This window comes from Acomys minous, assembly GCF_964271855.1.
Source record: "Acomys minous genome assembly, chromosome: 1".
NCBI classification, from domain to species: domain Eukaryota; kingdom Metazoa; phylum Chordata; class Mammalia; order Rodentia; family Muridae; genus Acomys; species Acomys minous.
In genome coordinates this window covers 148,582,472-148,605,707 of record NC_140483.1, presented here as the reverse complement: position 1 = coordinate 148,605,707, position 23,236 = coordinate 148,582,472, and the positions used below count along the sequence as shown (strand labels likewise).

The following is a 23,236-nucleotide window of genomic DNA, read 5'->3' as shown; positions in this document are numbered from 1 at the left end:
GACGAGCAAGCACAAAAACCACACACGTTAAAAACACAAAATCAGAAATCATAATATGCAAGCAAAAGACGAGTAAGGTAAAAAATGACCAAGCAAGGCAATATGAGACAGATAAAATAAAATAAAATAAAGCAAAGTTAAATCAAATCTCCCCAAATACCATTGAGGTCCTTTTGTGCTGGCCTTCTACTCTGGGTGTGAGGCCTGTCCCTAAGTGTGGTTTGCATACCAAGTGAGACTCCATTGGCAAAAACTAACTTCTTTTGCAAGTGACTGTCAACTGGAGATAGCTTTTGGGTTAGGGGTGGAGCCCTGTCTGCTTTCCCTCTCAGCACTGGGATACCGTGTGGCTTAGACCTGTGCACCACCCCGACCAACCACCACCTCCATTCCCTCTGGCTCTTACAGTCTTTCTGCCTCCTCTTCCAAAACAGTTTTGTTTTGGGTGTTTTTTTGTTTTTTGTTTTTTGGGTTTTTTGTTTTGTTTTGTTTTGTTTTGTTTTGGCCATGGGGGAAGACAGTTGTATCTCTTCTTAAAGGAAATTAAAATCTATATTATACATAAGTGTCCTGCTCCTTATAGCCAGTAACATTGTTAAATAAATTTTGAATATTTTTGAACCAGTTTTTCACTTAATACTATGCTTTGACCACTTATGTTCACATAGTTACCTTCTTTTTAAAAAATCTTTATATATATTTATATTATTATATATATATATATATATATATACATACGCACAATAAAGTACCTACAGCAAGAAGAACCACGAAATAATCAGGAATTATAAAAATGTTACATTTGGAGTTGGAGAGATGGCTCAGAGGTTAAGAGCATTGACTGCTCTTCCAGAGGTCCTAAGTTCAATTCCCAGAACCACATGGTGGCTCACAACCATCTATAATGTGATCTGGTGCCCTTTTCTGGCGTGTAGGTAGAGAACTGTATACATATTAATAAATGATTTTTAAAATATTACATTCATAGTGTTTTGGCTATTTGTATTTGGCAGCCTTGAAGAAAAGTCTTTCCTATTTTGGTGCATCTAAAATTCTGAATGTAAATCAGGATCTATCATATCTCATCTCTATCAACTTAAAACATCTATCTAGACTTAAAAACATCTTAACCCCTAAACAACTAAGCTTAACTGTAAAACTAAACTATTTTAAACACATGATCCAGTTGCCAACATCCCTCTCAACTGCAATCAACTTGTGACTTGAAGTAGTTTTTTTTCCTTAAGTATATTTTAATTATAGTGTTCATGCTCAAATAAACAGACAAAAGCTATACCTACAAGTGTCTCCCTTCACTCCTTGCATCATTTTTCAGTCTCTGCCCACTGGAAAGGCCACTGGTCAGAGTTCCCACTGAAAACCATCTACCACATATCCAGTCTCTCTCCCTTACTGGAAACTCTGTCAGCAAGGAAGAATGAAGCATCTGATGGCTGGGTTTAGAAGTATTTAGGCACATTCTGCCAGAGGCTGCATGGCTGCAGTCAGGGCCCACGCTCTTACAGCTTTCCCATCGCCTCTCCGGGTCAGCTGACTGGTGTGAAGCTGGCCTTTGGACTGCGCCTGTGTTTCCTGGTAGCTGACGAGTAAGGAGTTGGTCTCTGGGAGTCACCAGAGCAGATTCAAGGTGGGAAGTTTTAAGCCTAATCCATTCTCCGGTACTAAGCACGCGGAATTATGGCTATCTGCACAGCCTGATAAAGTCCCGTTGCAATGTCACCTTCAGACTGTGCTAAGTATATAATGGAGTGAAAACAACACAGGCTCCGAACTCCTTCAAAACAATGGAAAAAAAATACTCCTCAAGTGCTAAAGTACTTATTTTAATGAGTTTGGTTTTTTAACACAAATTTAAAACAAGATTCTTACTATTTTAACTACAGTTAAATTCAAACTTCAGAACTAACCAGTAACATTTTTAATTTTGCAGTCTTTAACTACAGATTATCAAATATATAATAGAGAATGCAATTTAGTGCTTTTTGTCACAATATCAAAAATAAGCATTTTCTCATACCAAGGCTATCAAAAGTGCCCCACTCAAAATCTTATTCTTAAGTAAGTAAAACTATAGAACCTGCTAGTGCTCATGTTTGTTAAAAATTAAAAAGGAAAAACTCTGGGCTGCTAAAGAGAAAAAAACCTGTCTTAAACAAACAAACAAACAAAAACAAAAAAAAATTACGTATTGAATGTCATGAAAGTGATTCTTAACCAACCAAAAGTGCCGAATACAGGTGCCAGGCTCATTAATGTTATAACAGGGCTTGCATGTACCAAATAAAGCAAATAAATCTATCATTTAGTACATTTTCTTGTTTGCTTTTTATTTTGTCAATAAGAAACCAGATTTAGTGTCGTGTGATTTCATTCAAGTATTCTACTATGTGAGGTTAGGTTTCGTGGGTCACATCAAATGTACAAAGATGGTTCTCACGAGAGCTGAGCATTTTCACATCAAAGTAGTTTTCATTTCAGATAAAACTAGAAATTCATGTACATGTTTATTAAGCAAAGATACCCATATGCAAACTCACAAGAGACAGTCAAGTGCCTGAAGCAGAGGTCACTGGAAAAGAGGTACAGAAGGCGCCGTTTTCAGCCGTGACAGTACTTTTCGTTGAGTCACTGAGACATGCCACCAACATATTCAGTCCAACTGAGGCAGGAGGAACATATGATATATGAAGAATCTCTCCAGCTGTTGAAACGGGGGAAGGACAGAGACGAGACACTGCAGGTTCCAAACGCAGTACTATTAACACTAAAAACTGCACCCCTGGCCTAGCATGGTGGCCCGTGCCCATGATCCCAGCACCTGGGAGGCAGAGGTAGGAGGAGGTTTGAGGCCAGCCTGGGCCACAGAGTGAAACTATTATTGCAAAAAGAAAAAGATAACAAATTGTAACTCTGCTTTTCTGAGGAAAAATAATTTTTAAATCAAGGACATGAAACAAACTTCAAACTGAGACTCATATTAACATTGTGGCCTCCCTGAAAAATAATACTTGAAATAAAATAAATTAAATTTCAGGTACTTTTAATGTGTATAAGATAAATAAAACAAATTTATACACAAAATATACACTATCTGTTTATTTTTGGTTAAAAAGTATTTAGGAAAAGTGCTCCAAGTTCAAAATTAAATAGGAATATTTTTCTATATACAAGAATTATACTAGAAATATGAAGTAAAAGTTTAATTCTGCAGAATTAAAACACAATTAGAGTCATTCAAAGGATAAAAAAATACTGAATTTTTGTGTTAAATCCTTAGAATTTTGCAATAACAAGTGAACTTTTTCTAACATTTAAAAAATTATTCTTTGCTCAATACAAAACTATTCAAATAATTATGAGAATCGCTTATACCAGGAAAATAAATTCACATGATACACTCATGGCCCCCAGAGTTATAATCAACAGAGCGGTGTCCCTGAAACAAAGCATTTCTTCCTGTCTGTCCCCTCCGTCCTGACAGATAAGGTTGTTTCACATCATTCACAGAGAAAGGCGACCACACTCTGAACCAGAAGTAACTCTGTCTCCTCCTTGGCTTGGGCAAAGTCCTCAGTCTTCTTTCTTGGTGTGTCTCTTAGCAGCACGCGGAGCCTCTGCAGCAGCCGGCTTGGACACTGAAGAGGCAGAGCCATTGGAAGATGGTTTCACTTCTGCTTTCTTTTCACTCGGTGAGAACTGCTGCTGCCGCCGGCCAAACAGCATCCGACTCAAGGTGTCCTCCAAGGGAGCAAGAGTCACGGCAGAGTCTGCTGTCAGCATCATAGTTACCTAGGAAAAAATAACTTTGAATTTCAGTACAAACACTTTCTGTTTCTGAAAACGAGAGAGAAAAATAAATAATGGGCAAAGGGATTCAGAATGTATTTTTTTTTTATTTAATCTACAGGATAAAAAAAATAAGCTCTGTTCTGTGAAAATGTCTGACTGCTATGAATTTAAAGAATATGATTCATCAAAATTATGTACCTGGTACATCAAATGAAGTAAAACCATGGCTACCAAGAAAGAAAAGAAAGAGATAAGTACATAGAAAAAGAAGTCAAAGGGAATGAGGTCCTCTTCCCCGCAGTCTGCACCAGCAGCCACCATGACTGCAGGTCTGGCACGGTCAGACCTGTGGTAAATACTTTACACTCCTCTCTACTTTCAACTCCATCCAACAATTACTGTCGACTTCATCACAGAGACGGGCAGAGTCGCAGCTCTGACAAACTACGTAACTTGCTCCAAACTGAAAGGAGAGCTGAGTGGTAAGCAGGATGCAGTGCTGACCTGGGTTCCATTACTACTTAGTAGCACACTATTGCAGACCATTTCCCTGAGAGACGCTGCAGAAAGCATCTCCCCACCAATCTTTTCTGTTTGAATAATGATTTATGTCTAGAACAAAGATCTCGGACTATGAACTGAAAAGTGCTTCCAATCCTTTCCCTAGCAAATCACATTGCTCAGAAATGTTCAGATTTGAGGGAGAAATTAGAGTGATCCCAAAATGTATCTGCAGGGAGAACTTTCAAATCCCTAAAACTGTCCAACAGTCAGTGCTTCCAGATCCCAGAAAGAAATCAAAGTGGAAACTTTTGGAATGACATTCCTAAAACAGGCCCATATACAATCAACTTGCTTGGGGGACATGATATCAAAAGTAAAGTACCATTCGGTGTGGCATCACCTAGGGGCTGAGAAGTCGCATGAGCGTATATCCCATCTTAAGGACAGCCAGGTGGAATGTGTGTCGTCCAAGTTAAATGGTAATAATGGCAGATAACTTAGAACACATTGTTAGATGAAAATGGCACAATATCATCTATAGAATACTAATACAACCACATATATAAATCAAAGCTCCCTGAATTTGAGGCCCACTCCACAGGAGGGGGTTCACTTGCATCTCATACAGTAGAACTTGATCAGAAGCCATTGGCTACAGAGCTCATAGGACCTAACTGGGAGGCCACTGCCTTTGCTTTGCTAAATGGACATGGTGTGCCTATCATGCTGCTTTCTAAATAACTATGGTATGCCTACAACTAGTGCTGCTGTGAGCTTCAGTCTGAAGCATCCTTTTGCAACGAGCAGGATTAAGTACAGGGACTCATAACTGGTCAAAGTAATAAGAGTAAGTGACTGTTAAATAGTCAGGAAAAATTGGGGCATCTATCCTACTCCCTCTAAGACTTAAACATCAGAGAAACAATGTCAGAAAGAATGTAAGGAACAGAGAAAGTGGGGGAGTGGTATGGAATGCTGACTTCCAGGTGTGACCTAACTTACACTCACAGCATCTGTGATGGATTGTATCAGATGTATGTAAGACTGGACCTGCCAACATCCAGCCATGGGAGAGGTAGGCCCTCAGGATGCCTTACCACTGTTCCCTGAGGATTTATATGTAGTTAATAGCTGCTGGGAGGCAGAGAGACATTTACTTCAGTGGTGTAAGGACCCACATTCACAAAACCACAAAATCTTTTATTTAGTTTAGTTTATGTGCATGTGTGCTTTGCCTGCATGCGTGTCTATGAATCATTTGTGTTCCTGGTGCCCAAGGAGGCTAGTAAGTCATCTGGCACTGGAACAGCATATGCCTGTGAGCTGTTATGTGGCTGTTAGGAATTGAACCTGGGTCTCCTGGAAGAGCAGCCAGTGACCTTAATATAAAAATGTACTCTCTGGATTGAGTAGGCCTTATTACACATAAATTATTCTACTATAAAACTGATTTTTTTAATAAAAATAGCCATTCCTAGGTATTTTGTAAATACACACTAATTAGTATTTGATATAGAAATTTTATTTATTATATGAGTCTTTTAAATGACCTTAATAAAGCTGGTGTCTACACCACACCTGGGATATGGCCGCTGGTTGTACCGACAGTGGAATTAACAGGCCACAGGATAGCTGAATCTGCAACAATCCACAGTTGCCAAACTGCTCTCCCAGGAATATTCTTGTTTACACTCCCCCAAGTCCCTTTAAAACATTTATACTCCTCATATTCACTTCCTTTTATTTACCTCGATTAATTAAAATCACTTTATAGTGCTACCAGTCTTTGAAACTGCTTTCACCAAGGGCATCATGCATAGTTTAATTTTAAACCAGAGCTTCCTTACAGCTTTAATCATTACTGGTCAGTCCCTTTGCTCTAGTTCACTGTGGCTTCTTCAGTATAACAGCCAACAAGTTATGCATGGTTCGCAAAGTTCTTTCAACTGATGGGAGAAGAGATCCACATTTGATACACTTCAAAACAGGCAAAAGTTTAACTTAAAAACTTTATCTTATGTCAGAGGGCAGGAGAGATGGCTCAGCAGTTAAGAGCTGCTCTTCTAGAGGACCTGGGTCCAACCCCCAGCACCCACATGACAGCTCACAATTATCTGAAACTCCAGTTCCTGAGGATCCAATACCGTCTTCTGGTCTCATTGGGCACCAGACATATACATGGTACATTATATGCAGACAAAACACCCATACACATAGAATAAAATAAAAAAAATCAGTAAGCATATGTGCATTTTACCCAATAATTCATTTAACATGTTTAAAATTAATTACCATTGAGATCAATTAATGGTAGAAACATATCACATTTATGACTTAATACAGACAATGCCAGAAGCCATGTATCTCTTGGGGCATGTGTAAGCCTAGTTCAAGAAATAGAGACTTGTTCGAGACGGCAAAGCCTCCGTTTCAACGTTAGTCTGTGTATCAACAATACTCAAGGGCTTTCTCCTCTACAGATGCTCTTTCCCATTTATCTTGTTTCCCTGTGGCTTGGGTTCTATCACTCGTCCAGCAGTGGAGACATTACAAAGGTATACGATCTCCCCTTTAATGAACCTGGCTGAATAGAGCTGAACATGGATGAATGGTCAGATTGCTTGAGTTCTGGGCAAAAATAGGAAAAGGAAATTGTAGAGGAGAGATGGAAGAAAGAAAGGAGGAGAGAGAGATGTTTGATATACTTCTCTCAAGGAAGAAGAGAACCATAGGTAGAGATAAGGGAAAATTAGCATCAATATATTCGAACCAGAATGAACAAATGTATCTGTAAACGTGTGTGATTTCCTCTATCTCCAAACTTAACAGCATACTTTTGACAAAAACAAAAGGTAGTATCGACTGACACTCTACCCTGATTTTATACATGAAGCAGGCCTGTCTGCGCAGCTCCTGCCCTTCCTGTCTCTACTGCTCTCTAGCCTTCCACAAACCTCCTGCCCATCCTGTCCAACTGTAAACATCTCCTGATGGCAGCTGAAGAACCACAGGAGAGCTTCAGGAAATTCGGATGCACTCAGCAAGCTCCCCCAAACTCATCTTTTTATACTCAATAATAAAAAGATAAGCGCCCTCGGTACTAGCTTCCCCTGAAAAACCCCATCAAAGGGAGAGGCTGAAACAGGAGGTGTAGCGTTCACAGGTGGATATCTGGACCTTTCTTACCTTTATGGACACAAGGAAGACGGTGTAAAGGAACATGAAATCGTGCTTTGATATTCCCAGATGCTTAGTGTGCTGGAAAGTGAACATAATTGACCCCAGCAGCGTGACCTTGGACGGGCTGAAAGGAAATAACATTTGAAGTCAAACAAATGTGCTCTGTGACAAACAAAAAGTGCTCTTCCTACAACTTTCTCAGAGTGCTCCACTAACATCAACTTAGTGGATTGTTAAAAGATATTAACACAAAATGATCTGTGTGAATATATGCGTAATGTTTCAGAAATGCCGAGTTATATAAACTTAAAAGCCTTTTCTCAGAGCATAAAGTACTGAGATTGTGTGTGTGTGTATATATATATATATGTTGTCTATGTGTGCCTGTATGTCTCTGTCTGTGTGTATGTGTGTGTGTGTGCACGCGCACACACACACACATACACACATGCACACACTTGCGGAAACCAGAAAAGAACATCAGATGAGAGTTGCAGGCAATTGTGAGCTGCCTCACTTAGGTACTAGGAACCAAACTCGGCTCCTCTGAAAGAGCACTGTGCTGGCTGCTTTTATGTCAATTTGACCCAAGCTAGAGTTATCTGGAAGGAGGAAACTTCAGTTGAGAAAATGCCTCCCGAAGATCCAGCTGGAAAGCATTTCTTAATTATTGATTGATGGAAAAGGACCCAGCTACTGTGAGTGATGTCATCTTTGGGCTGGTAGTCCTGGGTTCTATAAGAAAGCAGGATGAGCAAGCCAGGAAGCAGCACCCTCCATGGCCTCTGCATCAGCTCCTGCCTCCACATTCCTGCCCTGTCTGAGTCTTGTCCTGACTCCCTTTGATGATGAAAACTGATGGGAAAGTGTAAGCCAAATACACCTTTTCCTCCCGGTGGTTCTTTGGTTATGGTGTTTCAGCACAGCAACAGCAGCCCTAACTAAGACAAGCACCAAGCGCTCTTGATCACTGAGCTAACTCTTCAAGCCTAGACCTTTTAGAAGGACCATTATATACTTCCAGTATGGAGACATATTTATCCATCTAACGCTTTTTTAAAAAAGACCTGAAGGTCTCATGCCTCACCACACAATCTGGAATTAGTCTTAAAAACCTTCCATGATAAAATAAAATAAATAAAAACCTTCCATGATAAACAAGGCCCCAAGACAGACAAGAGAAGTGGGGAATGTCTTTCCTGTTCTGTGGTATAAACGCCACCCTTGGATAACCTCAGGCTGCCACACAGAATGAAGGGTAAGATGCATACAGTCACTCCCAGAAAGCAGGATCAGTGAGGCATGATGGCACACACCTTTAATCCCAGTACTTGGAGAAGCAAAGGCAGCGGATCTCTGAGTTCGAGGCCAGTGTAGCTACACAGGGAGACCCTGTCTTAAAAAAAAAAAAAAAAGGTAGAATAAGCCAGCTCTAGCATAACCTTCAGCTACCTTGAGCACAGCAGGTCAGTCTTTTCCAACATCTTAAATATTAATTACAAAACTACTATACTACTTAAGCAGTATTTTTATCTTACACGCTTGTCACATACTTAAAAGTACCCCCAGTAAAAGATCTCTGACCAGCTTCTCTGCCTACAGATGATAAATTATAAGCTATGAGAACATCACACTGTAAAAATTATAAAAGCAAAATCTATAAACCAATTTATTTGCTTGTTTGTTTGTTTGTTTTGTTTTTTTCAAAACAAGGTTTCTCTGGGTATCCTGGCTTGGCTATCCTGGACTCACATTCTGGACCAGGCTGGCCTTGAACTTACAGAGATCTGTTTCCGTCTGCCACCAATTTGTTTTTTAAGGGTTATTTAAGTATTATAAACTAAGGAATGAGTTCAAAACAGTATAAAGTCTGGACTTTACATAATAAAATTGAATAGCAATCATGTCTAGGAATAGTGATCTCTAAATTTTTACTGTATATTCCTACTTTTTAAAACATATTTAAAATAATTATTAATATTAATATATTTACCAGTTATATGTATAGCTATGTTACGAAATGTACAGAAATTGAACATTAAATAAAGTAAAAGGCAAATGAGGGGTTGTGGTGATGGCTCAGTGGTAAAAGGCTTATTTTACAGTGTGAAAACCACATTGGCTCCCTAGAACCTATAAAGCCCACCAGTAATTCCAGGGCACAGGAGGCACAGATAGGAAAATGCCTGGAGCAGGCTGGAGCTAGGAAAGCCGAGACGGAGAGATCCATGCTCACTGAAAGACCTCACCTCACGATATAAGATGGAAACGCATCTATGAAAGCATCTGACACCAGCCATGGGCTTCCACATGCACAAGCATGCATGATGATACACGTGAGCACACACAGTGAACACGCACACACATGACCCCCGCCCAGTGGGTTAAGATTTATCCTGATGTTATTTTTGTTACCCTAATAGTCTGGTTCCTGTGCTACCGCAGCTCTTTAGTGAGATGGCTTTGATACACACGCTGACCATTTGGGGTTAGATTTTCTTAAAGAGTGACTCTAAAACATAAGCAGTTTGCAAATAATTAGGAAAGGGCATTGGCGAAGGACATAAGGAAGATTTAAATCAAAGTGTTAGGTTTATTATCAAGATTGAGATGCACTGGAAATTCTAGTGTTGTTTCCTAAGAAACAGGAAGTAAGATCTTCCTTCCAAACCACAATGGTGAAACAGATGGCAGCAGACATTCCTCTTCAAAAAAGGGAAAGGAGAGCGCTCTGGCACCAAACATCTCAAGATCCAGCTCATCAAGTTCCACAGGGATCCAAGGGCTGTGGCCTCAGGCTCCATGCTCCAGCCTCACACAGCATGGCCCTGGCCTCCTTCCTCAAAACTACTTTCCCCTTCTCTTGTCCCCTTCCTAGTTTCAGGACTTATTCCCGACTCACACCTACACATCATATATATTAAAAGCTAAGATCTGCCTATGAGATAAAACATGTCCAATGTCATATGTCTAAATAGGGTTTTGTTGTTGTTGTTGTTTTAAGTATATGGGTATAGTGCATACATGTATGTACTGTGTACTACACGTGTGCCTGGTGCCCTCACAGTCCAGAAGAGGATATGAAATCTCCTAGAACTGGATGTGGGTACCAAGAACTAAACCTGGGTCCTCTGTAAGAGCAGCAATTATCTTAGCCACTGAGCCATCTCTCAGCCCTGAACTGTTTCTTATAAAGAAGGGGGGTCCATAGAAAATAGACGTTTAATATTTTATCTTATAAAGCTAACTCTTAGTGAATTTGCTGTTTTTCTTCCCAATGAGAAAACGCAGGTATATTTCGGTCACATCCACAGTTCTGACACGGTTCATGTTAAAGACACTGGGTAGTATCTAAGGCCGTAAGTCCGGCTCTCAGTATAACACGAACTACTTACAAGGACATCTTCAGCCACTCATCACCTTCTGGTTTCCAGTCCCCTCTTAGCAACTGTTCACAAGCTGTGACAATAGCACCACCTGCACCTAAAAACAAAATAAAAAGGAAACAAGAATATTCAACCAATTTTCTGAAGAAAATACATGGCAGGGGAAGTCAGAATTTCCCCTCCCAGTTTAAAATCCAAGATTACCAAAACAGAATTCTCAAGAAGAAGAATGCAGTCTTCTGTGCATTACGATCTGAGACAAGAGTAATCTCCCTCCCCAGCATGACAACTGTCTGTCTTACTATAACCTAAGGTTAGGTTGGGATTCCAAGCACAGATATGTATACAAAGAATTGTTTTAGGGAAAGTAGGACCCTCTCTTTACATTTCTTTCCTTGGTATGGTTGGTGTTAGGTGCAGTACACTATAACAGAGCTTACAGAAATCTGTCCAACTCCTACAGATGGAACAACAGGGTTATTAACAACATAGTTCACTGTGAGAGGCACTGGCCTAGCATGCATCAATCTTCAACACTGCACAAACCAGGCATGGCAGCATTTGCCTGTGATTCCAGCATTCAGGAGGTACAGGCAGGATGGTCAGAAGTTCAAGGTCATCCTCAACTACATAGTGAGCTTGAGGCCAGCCTAGAAGCCTTGAGATACTGTCTCAAAAATGAAAGAAGAAAGAAAGAAAGAAGGGAGGGAGGGAGAAAGAGAGGGAGTAGGGAAAGAAAGGAAGGAAGGAAGGGAGGGAGGGTGGAAGGGAGGGAGGGAGGGAAGGAGGAAGGAAAGAAGGAAAGGAGGAAGGAAGGAAAGGAAAGAAAATTAGGGGCTGGAGAGACAGCTCAGAGGTTAAGAGACTGGTTGCTTTTCCAAAGGTCCTGAGTTCAATTCCCAGCAACCACATAATGGCTCAAAACCACCTATAATGAGATCAGATGGCCTCTTTTGGCACACAAGCATGCATGCAGGCAAAACACAGTACACATAACAATTAAAGAAACATCTAAAAAGAAAGACTCAAAGAAAGAAAATTAAAGAAAAATACAAAATAATAGAAAGCAACTAGAACAATGTGAATAGGAGGGGCTGGAGAGATGGCTCAGAGGTTAAGAGCACTGGCTACTCTTCCAGAGGACCCTGGTTCAATTCCCAGCACCTACACAGCAGCTCACAACGTGAATATGAATATTTGCTCTTTCCAACAACTCACAAGGAAGGAAAGAGTATAAGCAATTTGTTCTCATTTTCATTCTAGGCTGGCCTAGAATTCACTGTGTAGCTCAAGCTGGCTTCAAACTTGCGATCCTCCTTCCTCAGCCTCCCAGGTGCTCAGATTATAGGTGTGCATCACCATGCCCAGCCTCAGCCATGGTCTTTTTAACTTGCATCTGTTATTAAACATATTTCGTTTATGGTAAAATAATTCATTGTGATTCCATCTGGTTCAGGGACACCTAAAGAAATTATTCATAAAAAAACTTTATGAGGCCATCAGACTCAAAATAACGGCTGATCACTAATACTGATGTAACTTTTAAATTAATATTACTAGCTAAAAAAGAGAGACAAGGTTTATGAATGTATGTGATCCACATTCCTGTAAGCAGAAAGTATTGAGGAGTTACGGTACATCACACTCATGTTACCAACATAACACTCACGAACACGTATTGTTAATATTACCTCGGGCCCAGCCAACAGCTATCATGACTATCCAGCCATTTCTGTAATAGCTACTAGCATGTGTGACTCCACCTACTATTTTCCAAGTTCTCGTCACCTCCTTCATTCCCGCAGCCAGGAGTTGAATAGGTAGGTATGAATAGCCCTGGGAAACTAGGTCACGTGGGCAAAAAAATACAATATACCTGAAATTAAAAGTTAAATTTTTAATATATAAATAATATCAGAAGAATAGAAGTAAAAATCTAAATCATCATCACTAACAACATGGCATAACACAACCAGTGCAATTATCCATAAAATCTTGAGCCTGATTTTTTTTTAAGTAGACTGGACTTTGGATTGCTTTTTAAATCACACAAAACATATATGTCTAGTATGTCAAAATGAGGGGAAGAAGTCATACACTTTGCAATATTCTAAGCAGTTTTATAATTCACCCACAGTTTTAGAATAAAGTTAGGTACGTAATTTATATAGAAAAGGAAACAAGCGTATCATCAGTTCCCGGAGGTGTGGGCTATGGCCGTATGGTGTGTTTGTTCTTAGGGAAAAGGAATTAGACCAAGGAGCCTTTCAGTAAGTGAGCAAATGTTGCACTTCAACTCCTGTTAACATCTTGGCCTGGGTCCCTTAGCCTAGGCCATAAGTTAAAATCGATACAAAAAGAGAGACAGCTCACAAGGAAATGGGCTTATTTACAGAAAATGTATGCTCACACAGCAGAAAGAATACGAAGCTCAGTCTTTAATTTGGTTGAGTAAGCTTAGTTTTAGCCAATGACGTTGTTGCTAACTTAACCATAATTCATCCACTCTGTGGCGAATCACAGTTTTACACTTCATTTGTTCTTCGTCATCTCCTCAAATACTGCCAGTAGGACTTACTAGAAAAATACAGTTTTTTCCCCTCCATTCCTGACAGGTTGGTGTGTGAAACACAACAGATCTTTTTCTAATAGAGTGATACAGAACACGCAGCATGGAGAAGGGCTTGGGGATCTTTTAAAAGCGAGTGTTAATTTTTATTCTAATTCATGAGTCATAAACTCAAAACCCTCAAGTGCATTCACAGAATATGAGATGTTTGCCAGTACTACTCCAGAGACTTAACACCACAAGCAGCGGTTTGCTCGGCCTCCACACTCTTCCTTCACCTTCACTTACTAGTTCCTTCTTCCTTAAGGTCCCGCACACACACCAGCACACCACAGACCGTGGAAGGCCTGCTTCATTCAGCACAGACAAACAACGGCTCCATACAACTGGAGCCATTGGTTCTTCTGCCTCAAAACGTCCTTTATACATTGTCCTTTACAACATAAAAGTAAAGGCTCTGGTGCTCATCTGTGGTCGCTGGATGGCAGGAATCCTGCATCAGCCGTCCTCTAACAAAAAACTCAGTATAATGAAAAACAGCGCTGAACTGAATAGCTTATTAGCATTCAATCTGGAGGCAAAGGAGAGGAAAAAATGAGGTATCTGAAGAAATTTTATCTTATCTGAGATAAGATTTTATGGTTTAAAATTTTTACATGGTCACATAATATTTTGAAATTTTTAAATGTAGAAGTGATTTCCAGGAAGTTAGACAATATAGAGGAAAAAGCGTATGCACTTAAATAATAATAAAATCAAACACGGGGGGCTGGAGAGATGGTTCAGCCGTTAAGAGCACTGACTGCTGTACCAGAGGACCGGGGTTCAATTTCCAGCACCCACATGGCAGCTCACAACTGTCTCTAACTCCAAAATCTGACACCCTCACACTGATATACATGCAGGCAAAACATCAATGGACATAAAAATAAATAAATGAAAAAATAAAATAAAATCAAACTATACTGTGGTATCTATTATAGATTAGATAAAGAACTTACTTTACTGGTAATTCATGCTCAAAATAACATACTCAAAAGAAGACAAAAACAGTATTACAGCGACTCCATTTGCATTCCCTAATTCTATCTTTAACATGTGTTAAAACCTATTACCACAACAGCAACTTTGGATTTTTTATATTCAACTATGTGACATTATAATACAAAGTCCATAATTTATAATTATTGCTTTCCCTGAGTCCTCCATTTTTATCCTATTTAATCAAATAAGACAATTTTTTCTTTTGTTTTTTTGTTATTGTTTTTGTTTTGTTTTTTAATATATATTTTTTATTAATTTATTCATATTACATCTCAATTGTTATCCCATCCCTTGTATCCTCCCATTCCTCCCTCCCTCCCGCTTTCCCGCTACTCCCCAAGACAGGTTTTCTTTGTAGTCTGGCTGTCCTGGAACCAGCTCTGTAGACCAGGCTGGCTTCGAACTCATAAGAGATCTATCTGCCTGCCTCTGCCTCCCAAGCATTGGGATTGAAGGTGTATGCCACCACGCCCAGCGTTAGATAGTTCTAAAGTACAGCTACAGCAACCTCACATATTAACAGAACCCCTTGTACCCGCCTGAGTTGCCCTGGAGCAACAGGGACAGCTCTCTGTCACATTCAACAGACTCACAAACAAGCATGTCAGACAACTGACTCCAGACAAAACGGCTCTTGTTCTGTAACCTAAGTCAGCTACATAATGTGGACCGGATGAATTAGGGGCCAGTGGTCACTAATTAAACAGCATGGCTCTTGTGTAAAGGTTGTAAATCCACCCAAGTCTGTAATATCTAAAATACCTTTACCTCGTAAGCACCTAAATATATATACAGGAAAGGAAAAGGGCATGGAATGAGAACAGTCCTTTCTCAGTCCTCTGGGCCCGCATGCTTTCAGTCCTCTGGGCCAGAATAATGCAAAGAGAAAAATGACAGAGTAGAAATCGTCTAAAATAGGACACAACCAATAAGTATAAAATAAACCAGTGTAAACAGGCTTTAAGACGGAAGCAGAACTTATGTTAAAACCAGGGGCCGAGCAGAGAGAGCTTTGCTGGGCTAATGACTGAGAAGACCGCTTCATTTACTATCAACTTGCCTTTCCTACCAAAGGCAGAAAGGCAGTGTCTCTTAACTGAGACAAACAGAACCCAAACTACAGCCGTGTTAGTCTAATGCAATAGCTCTGTTTGTGGTTAGGACACCAGCAAACTAAGAAGTCATGGATATGTCTTGAAAAAGACTGTAAGACTATGACTCATATATTCCCTCATCAAAATGTAACCTCCCTACAGAATGCTTGAAGTTTAAGGAAAACATTCTGATAATCAATAGAAGAATTATAAAGTATGTACTGTCCCACAAATGGATTTTTTTAAAAAGAAAACTCAAATGAAAGTTTGTGGAGTCTGCAGACAGTAGATACACTCTGGCAGAAGGACGCTCTTGTTTGTCTTCCCCAGCAGATGGTGCTAGCCTCCTCCTGCTGGTGACGAGTGTCCTGAGAGCCTACCTTTCTAAAGATGACCTTACTTGAGTATATGATTCCCCAAATCACTTGACTCTCAAAGTCAGAAGAAGCAAAGACATAAATTTTATTGTAAATGTTCAAACTCATAACTGAACAGTAAAATGCACTGCCTTGAAGCCAGCATCATTTTTCATATTTAAGAGACTGTAAGGACAACATTCTTGTTCCAGAGTTCAAAAGGATTCACTGCTATGCACCAACTAAAAGAGCTCTAGCTGCTCAGTATCTCCGATACCTTGACTAGGTCATTAACCTCTTCATGCCTCACCTTCCTGATCTGTTAAGGATAAAACAGTACTCAACACAAAGAATTTACCAGACCTTCTAAGAGGCAAAATCCCAGGGACCAGATATAACTAGCAATGTGCATCAAGTACACAGTAAGCAAAATGGGAGTAGATAAAAACTAAGCAAGGAAGAATGGCACAGTGGCCACGAAACTATGACAGTGTTGAACACACTCGTATTTTAAAGATGAATAAGATTAAATGTACATGAGCAAAGAACAGAATAAAATTAACTAGCAATGTCAGGATATTTTAATTTTGTTACATCCTTTGCCCAACAAATACCAGAATTCTCATATCTAGGCAAATTCTAAGCATTGCATATGTAACAGAGACAAGATAAACAACAACTCCATAGTCTTGAATTTGCACTGGAGACAAATATCAATAAGAACTCAGATCCTTCTCTTTGCTCCAGCCCAGCTCAATGGCTGCCCCAGCAGTGCCTCTAAAGCTCCAAGTGCACTGTGGAAAAGCTATTTCCACTAAAAGAAACTAAAACTAATTCCAGAAGGAAAGTCTAAGAATTTCATAGTACCAAGAGGCAAGGAAGTTAATCCCGGGGCTGAGGGGTCCTCTGAAAAGGCTCCAGTGGCCAGAGACGGGACAATTGGTTTCAATTAATGACAAAAATTCAAATCTGTAGAATCTCACAAAACATCCTTTAATCTGAGTTCATAGTATTCTTTTCATTTATTTTTATTTTCTGTGCACTGGTGCCTGCCTGTATGTATGTCTGTGAGGGCATCAGATCTCTTGGATCTGCAGTTACAGACAGTTGTGAGCTGCCATGTGGGTGCTGGGAATTGAACCCAGGTCCTGTGAAAGAGCAGCCAGTGCTTGTGACCACTGAGCCATCTCTCCAGCTACCATACTTATTTTTTTTTTAAATTGATTATCTGTGAAGGATGATCAGCAAGTAAAAGACCAAGCAACTGCCCTGCTTTTCTATGGGTAGTACAACAGGCTTACCCAAAACCAGGCAATTCAGAAGTGTCTATACATACACGTGTATGCGTGTGTACTGAAAATGGGTTCTTTTGTTCTGCTTCTAACATATCTTTTAAATGTAAAGGCATCCATTTATAGGCATAAAATTTTATTTCATTTACTGCCTCATATTATTAAGATCTGTAATTCTGTGCTACTCAAAACCAGAGATCACAGAACACAGCTGTCTGTTGCTTTATTAAGTACACTGACTGACTTTGAACGGTACTTGGTGGCACGGTCAGCAGAGTGATGTTCCTGCTCTGACACACTGTTACTCTAGAAGTGAGACAAGCCAGCATAAGAATAAGACAACTGAGAATTCCTCCAGCGCTAGAAATTCTGAGCAGAACAATAGGGGAGGGTGACAAGGCAGTCACAGAGGGCTTCTGCGCTGTCTGGGGTGTGGGGAGCCAGGTCACAGAGGTAGAAACGTGCTCAGGCTAGAAGGGAGTAAGAGGAGTTGCCTGGTAACACATTACAGCAAAGCCAACAGAGGGGAGACTCTGTGGGGATGGACAGGTCAAGGTACATTAAAGATGTCACTCCTAATAAATCACTGCACACCGGAGTGACATGCTATATCTTACTTTAAAATTATCCCTTCATCATTATGTGAAGGTTAGATTTAGGGGGAGGGTAATGAAGGAAGAAACTAGCCCACTTAGGAAGTTACAGAAAGTCCAGGCCAGAAACGAGAGGGTTAGTATTTGATCCTAGAAGCAGAACAGATGGAAAGCATGAGAATCAACCAGCTGACTTTTTATATAGTCTCAGCATTTACACAACATTAAAAAATCCAAAATGCTAGTATGCTTTTAAAATGCCATTATAGAAATGGAAGTCTTTAGAAGTGCTTTTGGAAGACAATATTGTATGATGAGTAAGCAAGTCTACAAGATGCTGTCACTGCCATGCGTGGACGCTCCACAGGCACACTTGCTCTGATTCTAGCCTTGACACCTAGATATGAGGTTACAGCAGATATTCCCTGTGTGTCAAATGCAAGTAACGACAACAGCTGCCTCTGGAAGCATGGCGGAAAGAACACACTGACACAGACAGGGGAGGGCCACGGAGGCCGGGAAGAAGGCTGAGGAAGTCAGGTGAAACTAGGCACTATGAAAATGCCATAAAGACACCTGTTACATGTAAGCCATTTTTTAAGGGGCTGGAGAGATGCCTCAGCAGTTAAGAACAGCGGCTGCTCTTGCAGAGGACCCAGGTTCAGTTCCCAGCACCCACATGATGGCTCACGACTATCTGTAATTTCAGTTCCTCTTCTGTCCTCTTCAGACACCAAGCATATACACTCATGTTGCACATACATTCATTCAAGCAAAATACCTATACACATAAAATAAAAATAATAAATCTCTAAAGACATAATTATAATAGCTACTTCACAGGACTCCAAAGTATAAAGAAAAATATAAAGAATTTACCCAATATATCATACTAACTCAATACATACTAGCTATCAAATGGTTACTTCCACTCTACCTACTTTCACATGAGGGGGGCGGAGTGGGGCAACTATTACAATAGAGAAGGTGATGTCTTTACTGAAAGCAAGCAGCAACCTATAGTCACTTTAAGACTTTGCTATTTAGTTTAAAATGGTGTCTCTAACATTCTCGTTTGATAGTATGAGTCATGATCTTAGAGACCAGCTACTTGAGAGAGAAACTGGCTGTATTCATTGTTAGTTTTAAAAAAATCCCAATTCCACAGGCAAGATTGGATTTTAAAAAAGAAAAACACAGTAAAACTTGGATTCCTGTTCATATGAAGGAGGGCTATCCTGCAGAACATTCCGATGATGTGACTATTATTGGATGTTTAGAACAACTGTAGATGAGTTCTACAATATTTAGTCACAGATCTGAGAAATGCAACCTACTACCTCATAGCATTTAAGTAACTTTTCTCTTAATGTCACCAATAAAAGATTTTGTCAGAAAAATAATTACAATAGCTGTAAAACTAATAATTAAATAAGAAAATAAAGCTGAGCTGCTATGTAATATTAATTCAATAGTTACTATCAAGTGAATAATTCCAGTCACCTACTTTCCACAGCCACAGGTGCCCACTATTACTTTACCATTACTGTTGTTATTTATAATCCCCCTGTTTATGTGTTTGAGTTTGTTTCACAAAAGAAAATATTTGGACCAATATTTGATGTTCTCTCATGTTAAAATGTTCCCACAGAAACTGTAAGAACAAGTGCAATTATAAAGGGAGAAAGGGCAAGAAACAAACTTTGCACTTAAGAACTTTGGCACTACTTAGGTTCACTCACTGCACATGCATTAACTTAAGGACATAAAAAAAATTTTAAAAGAAAAGAGCCACTTTACTACAATCTATAAAACAATTCTTAAAAGACCTCGTAGTGGAACACAAGGGCAACTTACCAGATTGAAGATGCCAGCAAAATATTAGTGTGGTTTGTAAGAAACTTCAGCGGCGGCTCTGCCAGCAGGATACAGGATAAAATCCCCCCACCAAAGCAATGGAGCATGGCGCTGAACCAGCTGGACAGCGGGTTACTCCAGGCCGTGGCCACTGCTCCTGAAACAGCAGAGTGAAAACATGCTCGAGACAGTTGTAGATTTACATGAAAGCATCAAGCGCCCATCGCACTAGAGAAATAAACCAAGTTAGTAATTTCCAACAAATTGTATTCACAAGTGTGCTAATCCTGGTCATTTAAACCAGCATTCTTTTACGCCCGTGGCTTTCCTGTGTGGGGTGTGGTGGGATGGGTGGGTCTGGTTGCATATGCACGTCGCTGCAGGTATGTTGCGGAGTGTTCTCCAGTACAGACACATGCAGGCCGGCGGCTCATGTCAGGGTATCTTTCCTCCATCATGTCTTCACATTAGTTCTTGAAACCGGGACTCGCCTGCACCTAAAACTTGCTGCCTCAGTTAGACTGACAGGCCAGTAACCCTGCAGGATCTGCCATCTGCAGCCCCAGTGCTGGCGTTACAGGCACGTGCTGCTCTATTTGGGTTATGGAGACCCAAAGCAGGTCTTCGTGCCTATGCAGCAAGTGCTTTATCCACTAAGTCATCTAACCCTCTAACAATATATTTTTCTATTAAAAAAAAAAAGGCTGGTGGAGGGAGAAAGTGAGAGATAGCACACAGATCTGTGCACACTGATGGTGCAATTGCCAAGCACGCACATGAGGAAGCCAGGGTTGACTCAGGTATCTTCCTCCATCGCTCTCTGTCTTTAGGGGCTTTGGGTTGTGGTTTTGAGTAGTGTTTTGTGTTTTTAGGCAGGGCAGTATGTAATCTTGGCTGGCCTGAAACTCTGTACGTAGACATGGCTAGTCTCGTACTAGAAACTACAGATCCATCCACCAGCCTCATCTTCCTACAAGTTGGAATTAAAGGCATACACCACTATGCCTGGCTCTCTACCTTACTTTTAGAGACGGGGTCACTCATACAGCAGCACACCCGGCTTTAATGTGAGGCCAGGGATATGAACTCAGGGCTTCAGGCTTGCCTAGAGGGCATTTCACTCACTGAGCCACCTCCCACACCCTACAAGGGTTTTTTAATGACAGATTTTTGACATCCTTAAAATATCATCCAAGTTCTTCTTACCAGTTTCCTGGTAATAGATGGCTTATTTAAAAGGTTCCCACTTAGTGTTTCCTCTCATCCCAAATCTTATTGTAAGCACTCTGAGAAGTGTCAAAGGAATATATTAAAAATGGTAGGAGGCTAGTGAGATGGCTCGGCAGGAAAAGGCACTTGCTTCCAAGTCTGACGAAGTAAATTTCATCTCTAGGACAGACACGATGGAAAGAGAAGGATCAAATCCCACAAGTTGCCCTCTAACCACCACACACAGGCACGCACACACACACACACACACACACACACACACACACACACACAATGTGTAATTAATTTTTCAAAACAGAAGTTGGGCCAGCCAGCCAGTCCAGCGGGTGAAGCAGTTTTCATACAAGCCTGACAACGTGAGTTCAGTGCCCAGAACCCATGTAAAAGTGTAAGGAGAGAATCACTCCACGGTGCTGTTCTCTGAGCACCCCACCACTAGGAACAGTGAAATCGCTTTTTGTTTTGTTTTGCTTTTTAAGAAAGGTTTATAATCTTAGCTATTTAAAAAAAAATAAGTGACTATAGTAAACAAACTAAGTTTTCAACATATCAGGCTGGAAATAGAGGAACAAACTCAAAGGTTAAAGATAATGGGGCGGGAGCTGCGGGGGAGAACCGGGGGACTAGACAGTAAGAGGACATTCTGCTCTAATGGCTAATCTTGGCTGTCACCTTGACTACAGCTAGAATCAACTAACACCCCGCACAGCTGGGCCTGCCTGTGAGCAATGTTCCTGACTGGATCATTTGAAGTGGGACAACCCACCCTAAATATGATACTGTATCTCCATAGATATATAAATGCTAAGAAGGGAGATAGATTGACAGATAGTTAATGTGTCTCTCTAGCTGGGTGTACAGGAACCGTTCAGTTTGTCTCTCGCAGTGGTGACTGAGCATCATACCCACCAGTGGGCACAATAAACAGTGTGCCCTTTGATCTGTTAGTGAGCAATAACTATCAATGAACAATGTGACACTAAACACCGAGGACTAAGAGCACTGGAGGCAGCTTACGGGCGCTGGAGAACACTTAGGTACCTAGAAACACGCTGTGGCTCTCGCACCTTCTCTTATGTTAACTCTTAACTGAGTGCCTTCCACCTTTGAAACAGAAGTGCCTCCATCCCCAGCTACATGGGGGAATGTATTGGGGGGGGAGGGGGGGGAGGGGAGCTCCAACCTCACAGCAGTACTGACAGGGCTAACAGCCAAAGAACTTTTCTGAGAAAGTCTGAGTGTAGCATTCTTCTACCATTACACAAGAAAATTAGGACAAAGGAGTAAAACACCCCTTCTTCCATGGTCCTGCTGTTCAGTCACATCACATTTGTCTTCTGGGGAGTGACTTTATCCAGTCTTCTAGGCTATGTATGTATGTACGAAATTCATATACATTCATGTGTGCAGACTCATGTGCACTTGCGCCCTCCCTCCCCCACCCTCTTTCCCCCCTCCCTCCCTCCCCCTTTTGCTTCCTCACATGCATAGGTACACGCTGGTTAGCAGCAGAGAAGAGTTCTCCAAACAGAAGCTCAATCTGCATGAGATTTAAAGTGTGGCACAGCGCCATCACTATGAAGATAAATTCCTGATGTAACTGACTACTTCTGGTAAACTCACACTTAGAGGGTTTAACTGGCTTAGTGTTACCCTAACAAAAAATTAGCATTACCCTTATCCTGCACACCTTTATCCTACCACTGGCTAGTAAGAGGACTCATGTACATGCAGACTTCCCTTTACCCATCAAAGCGATACAAAGCCAATGTGTTACATGCTTACTCATCTCTCATTAAGCCTGACAAATAACGTTTCCCACAACTTCAAGTTACTCATTGCATTTAAGACATTACCAGGTTCTTGATCTTGTTCCCAAGTCACGGCTCCATTTTAAAACCCAGTCTTTGAGATTTCTAAAAGAGAGCTTCATAAAGAATGGGTGCTCTAAAAGGTGTCCATATGACAGAAAACCACATGAAAGACTCCAAACTGTTTAAACATTAACATTATGCTACCACTAGCTTCCCTTCCCTTCCATTATCACAATTCGAACAGGGAGTTAGGAGCACCCAGTAGCAGGGCCCCAATCTCTTTCGCATTAAATTGCATCTTTTATAAAATGAAAATAGTATATACTTTATAAGGACTTAAAATAACAAAACTTTTTTATGCTGAGTACACGGTAGACACTGCTGGCTGATTTACTTGCTGAATGGATCAATCTGGAAGCAGAAAAAAAAATTTTTTAAGGCTAAATGAAAGCGTTGAGTTGTTACTCATTCAATTGTCCATACCAAAAATATAATTCTTTTATTGAA

The 23,236-nt window shown here is 40.5% G+C and overlaps 1 protein-coding gene across 1 annotated transcript in view; it reads right to left on the bottom strand.

Annotated features, from left to right (window-relative positions):
* Positions 1-1,825: 1,825 nt before the first annotated feature.
* TMEM38B (transmembrane protein 38B) overlaps positions 1,826-23,236 on the bottom strand; it is a 39,705-nt gene continuing 18,294 nt past the window's right edge. The window contains exons 2-6 of the mRNA XM_084776690.1: positions 19,686-19,842; positions 12,572-12,756; positions 10,890-10,977; positions 7,501-7,618; positions 1,826-3,810 (exon numbers count right to left, since the gene is read on the bottom strand). Coding sequence (XP_084632816.1) covers positions 3,592-3,810; positions 7,501-7,618; positions 10,890-10,977; positions 12,572-12,756; positions 19,686-19,842 — 767 coding nt within the window. The 3' untranslated portion in view covers positions 1,826-3,591. The remainder of the gene's footprint in view (positions 3,811-7,500; positions 7,619-10,889; positions 10,978-12,571; positions 12,757-19,685; positions 19,843-23,236) is intronic.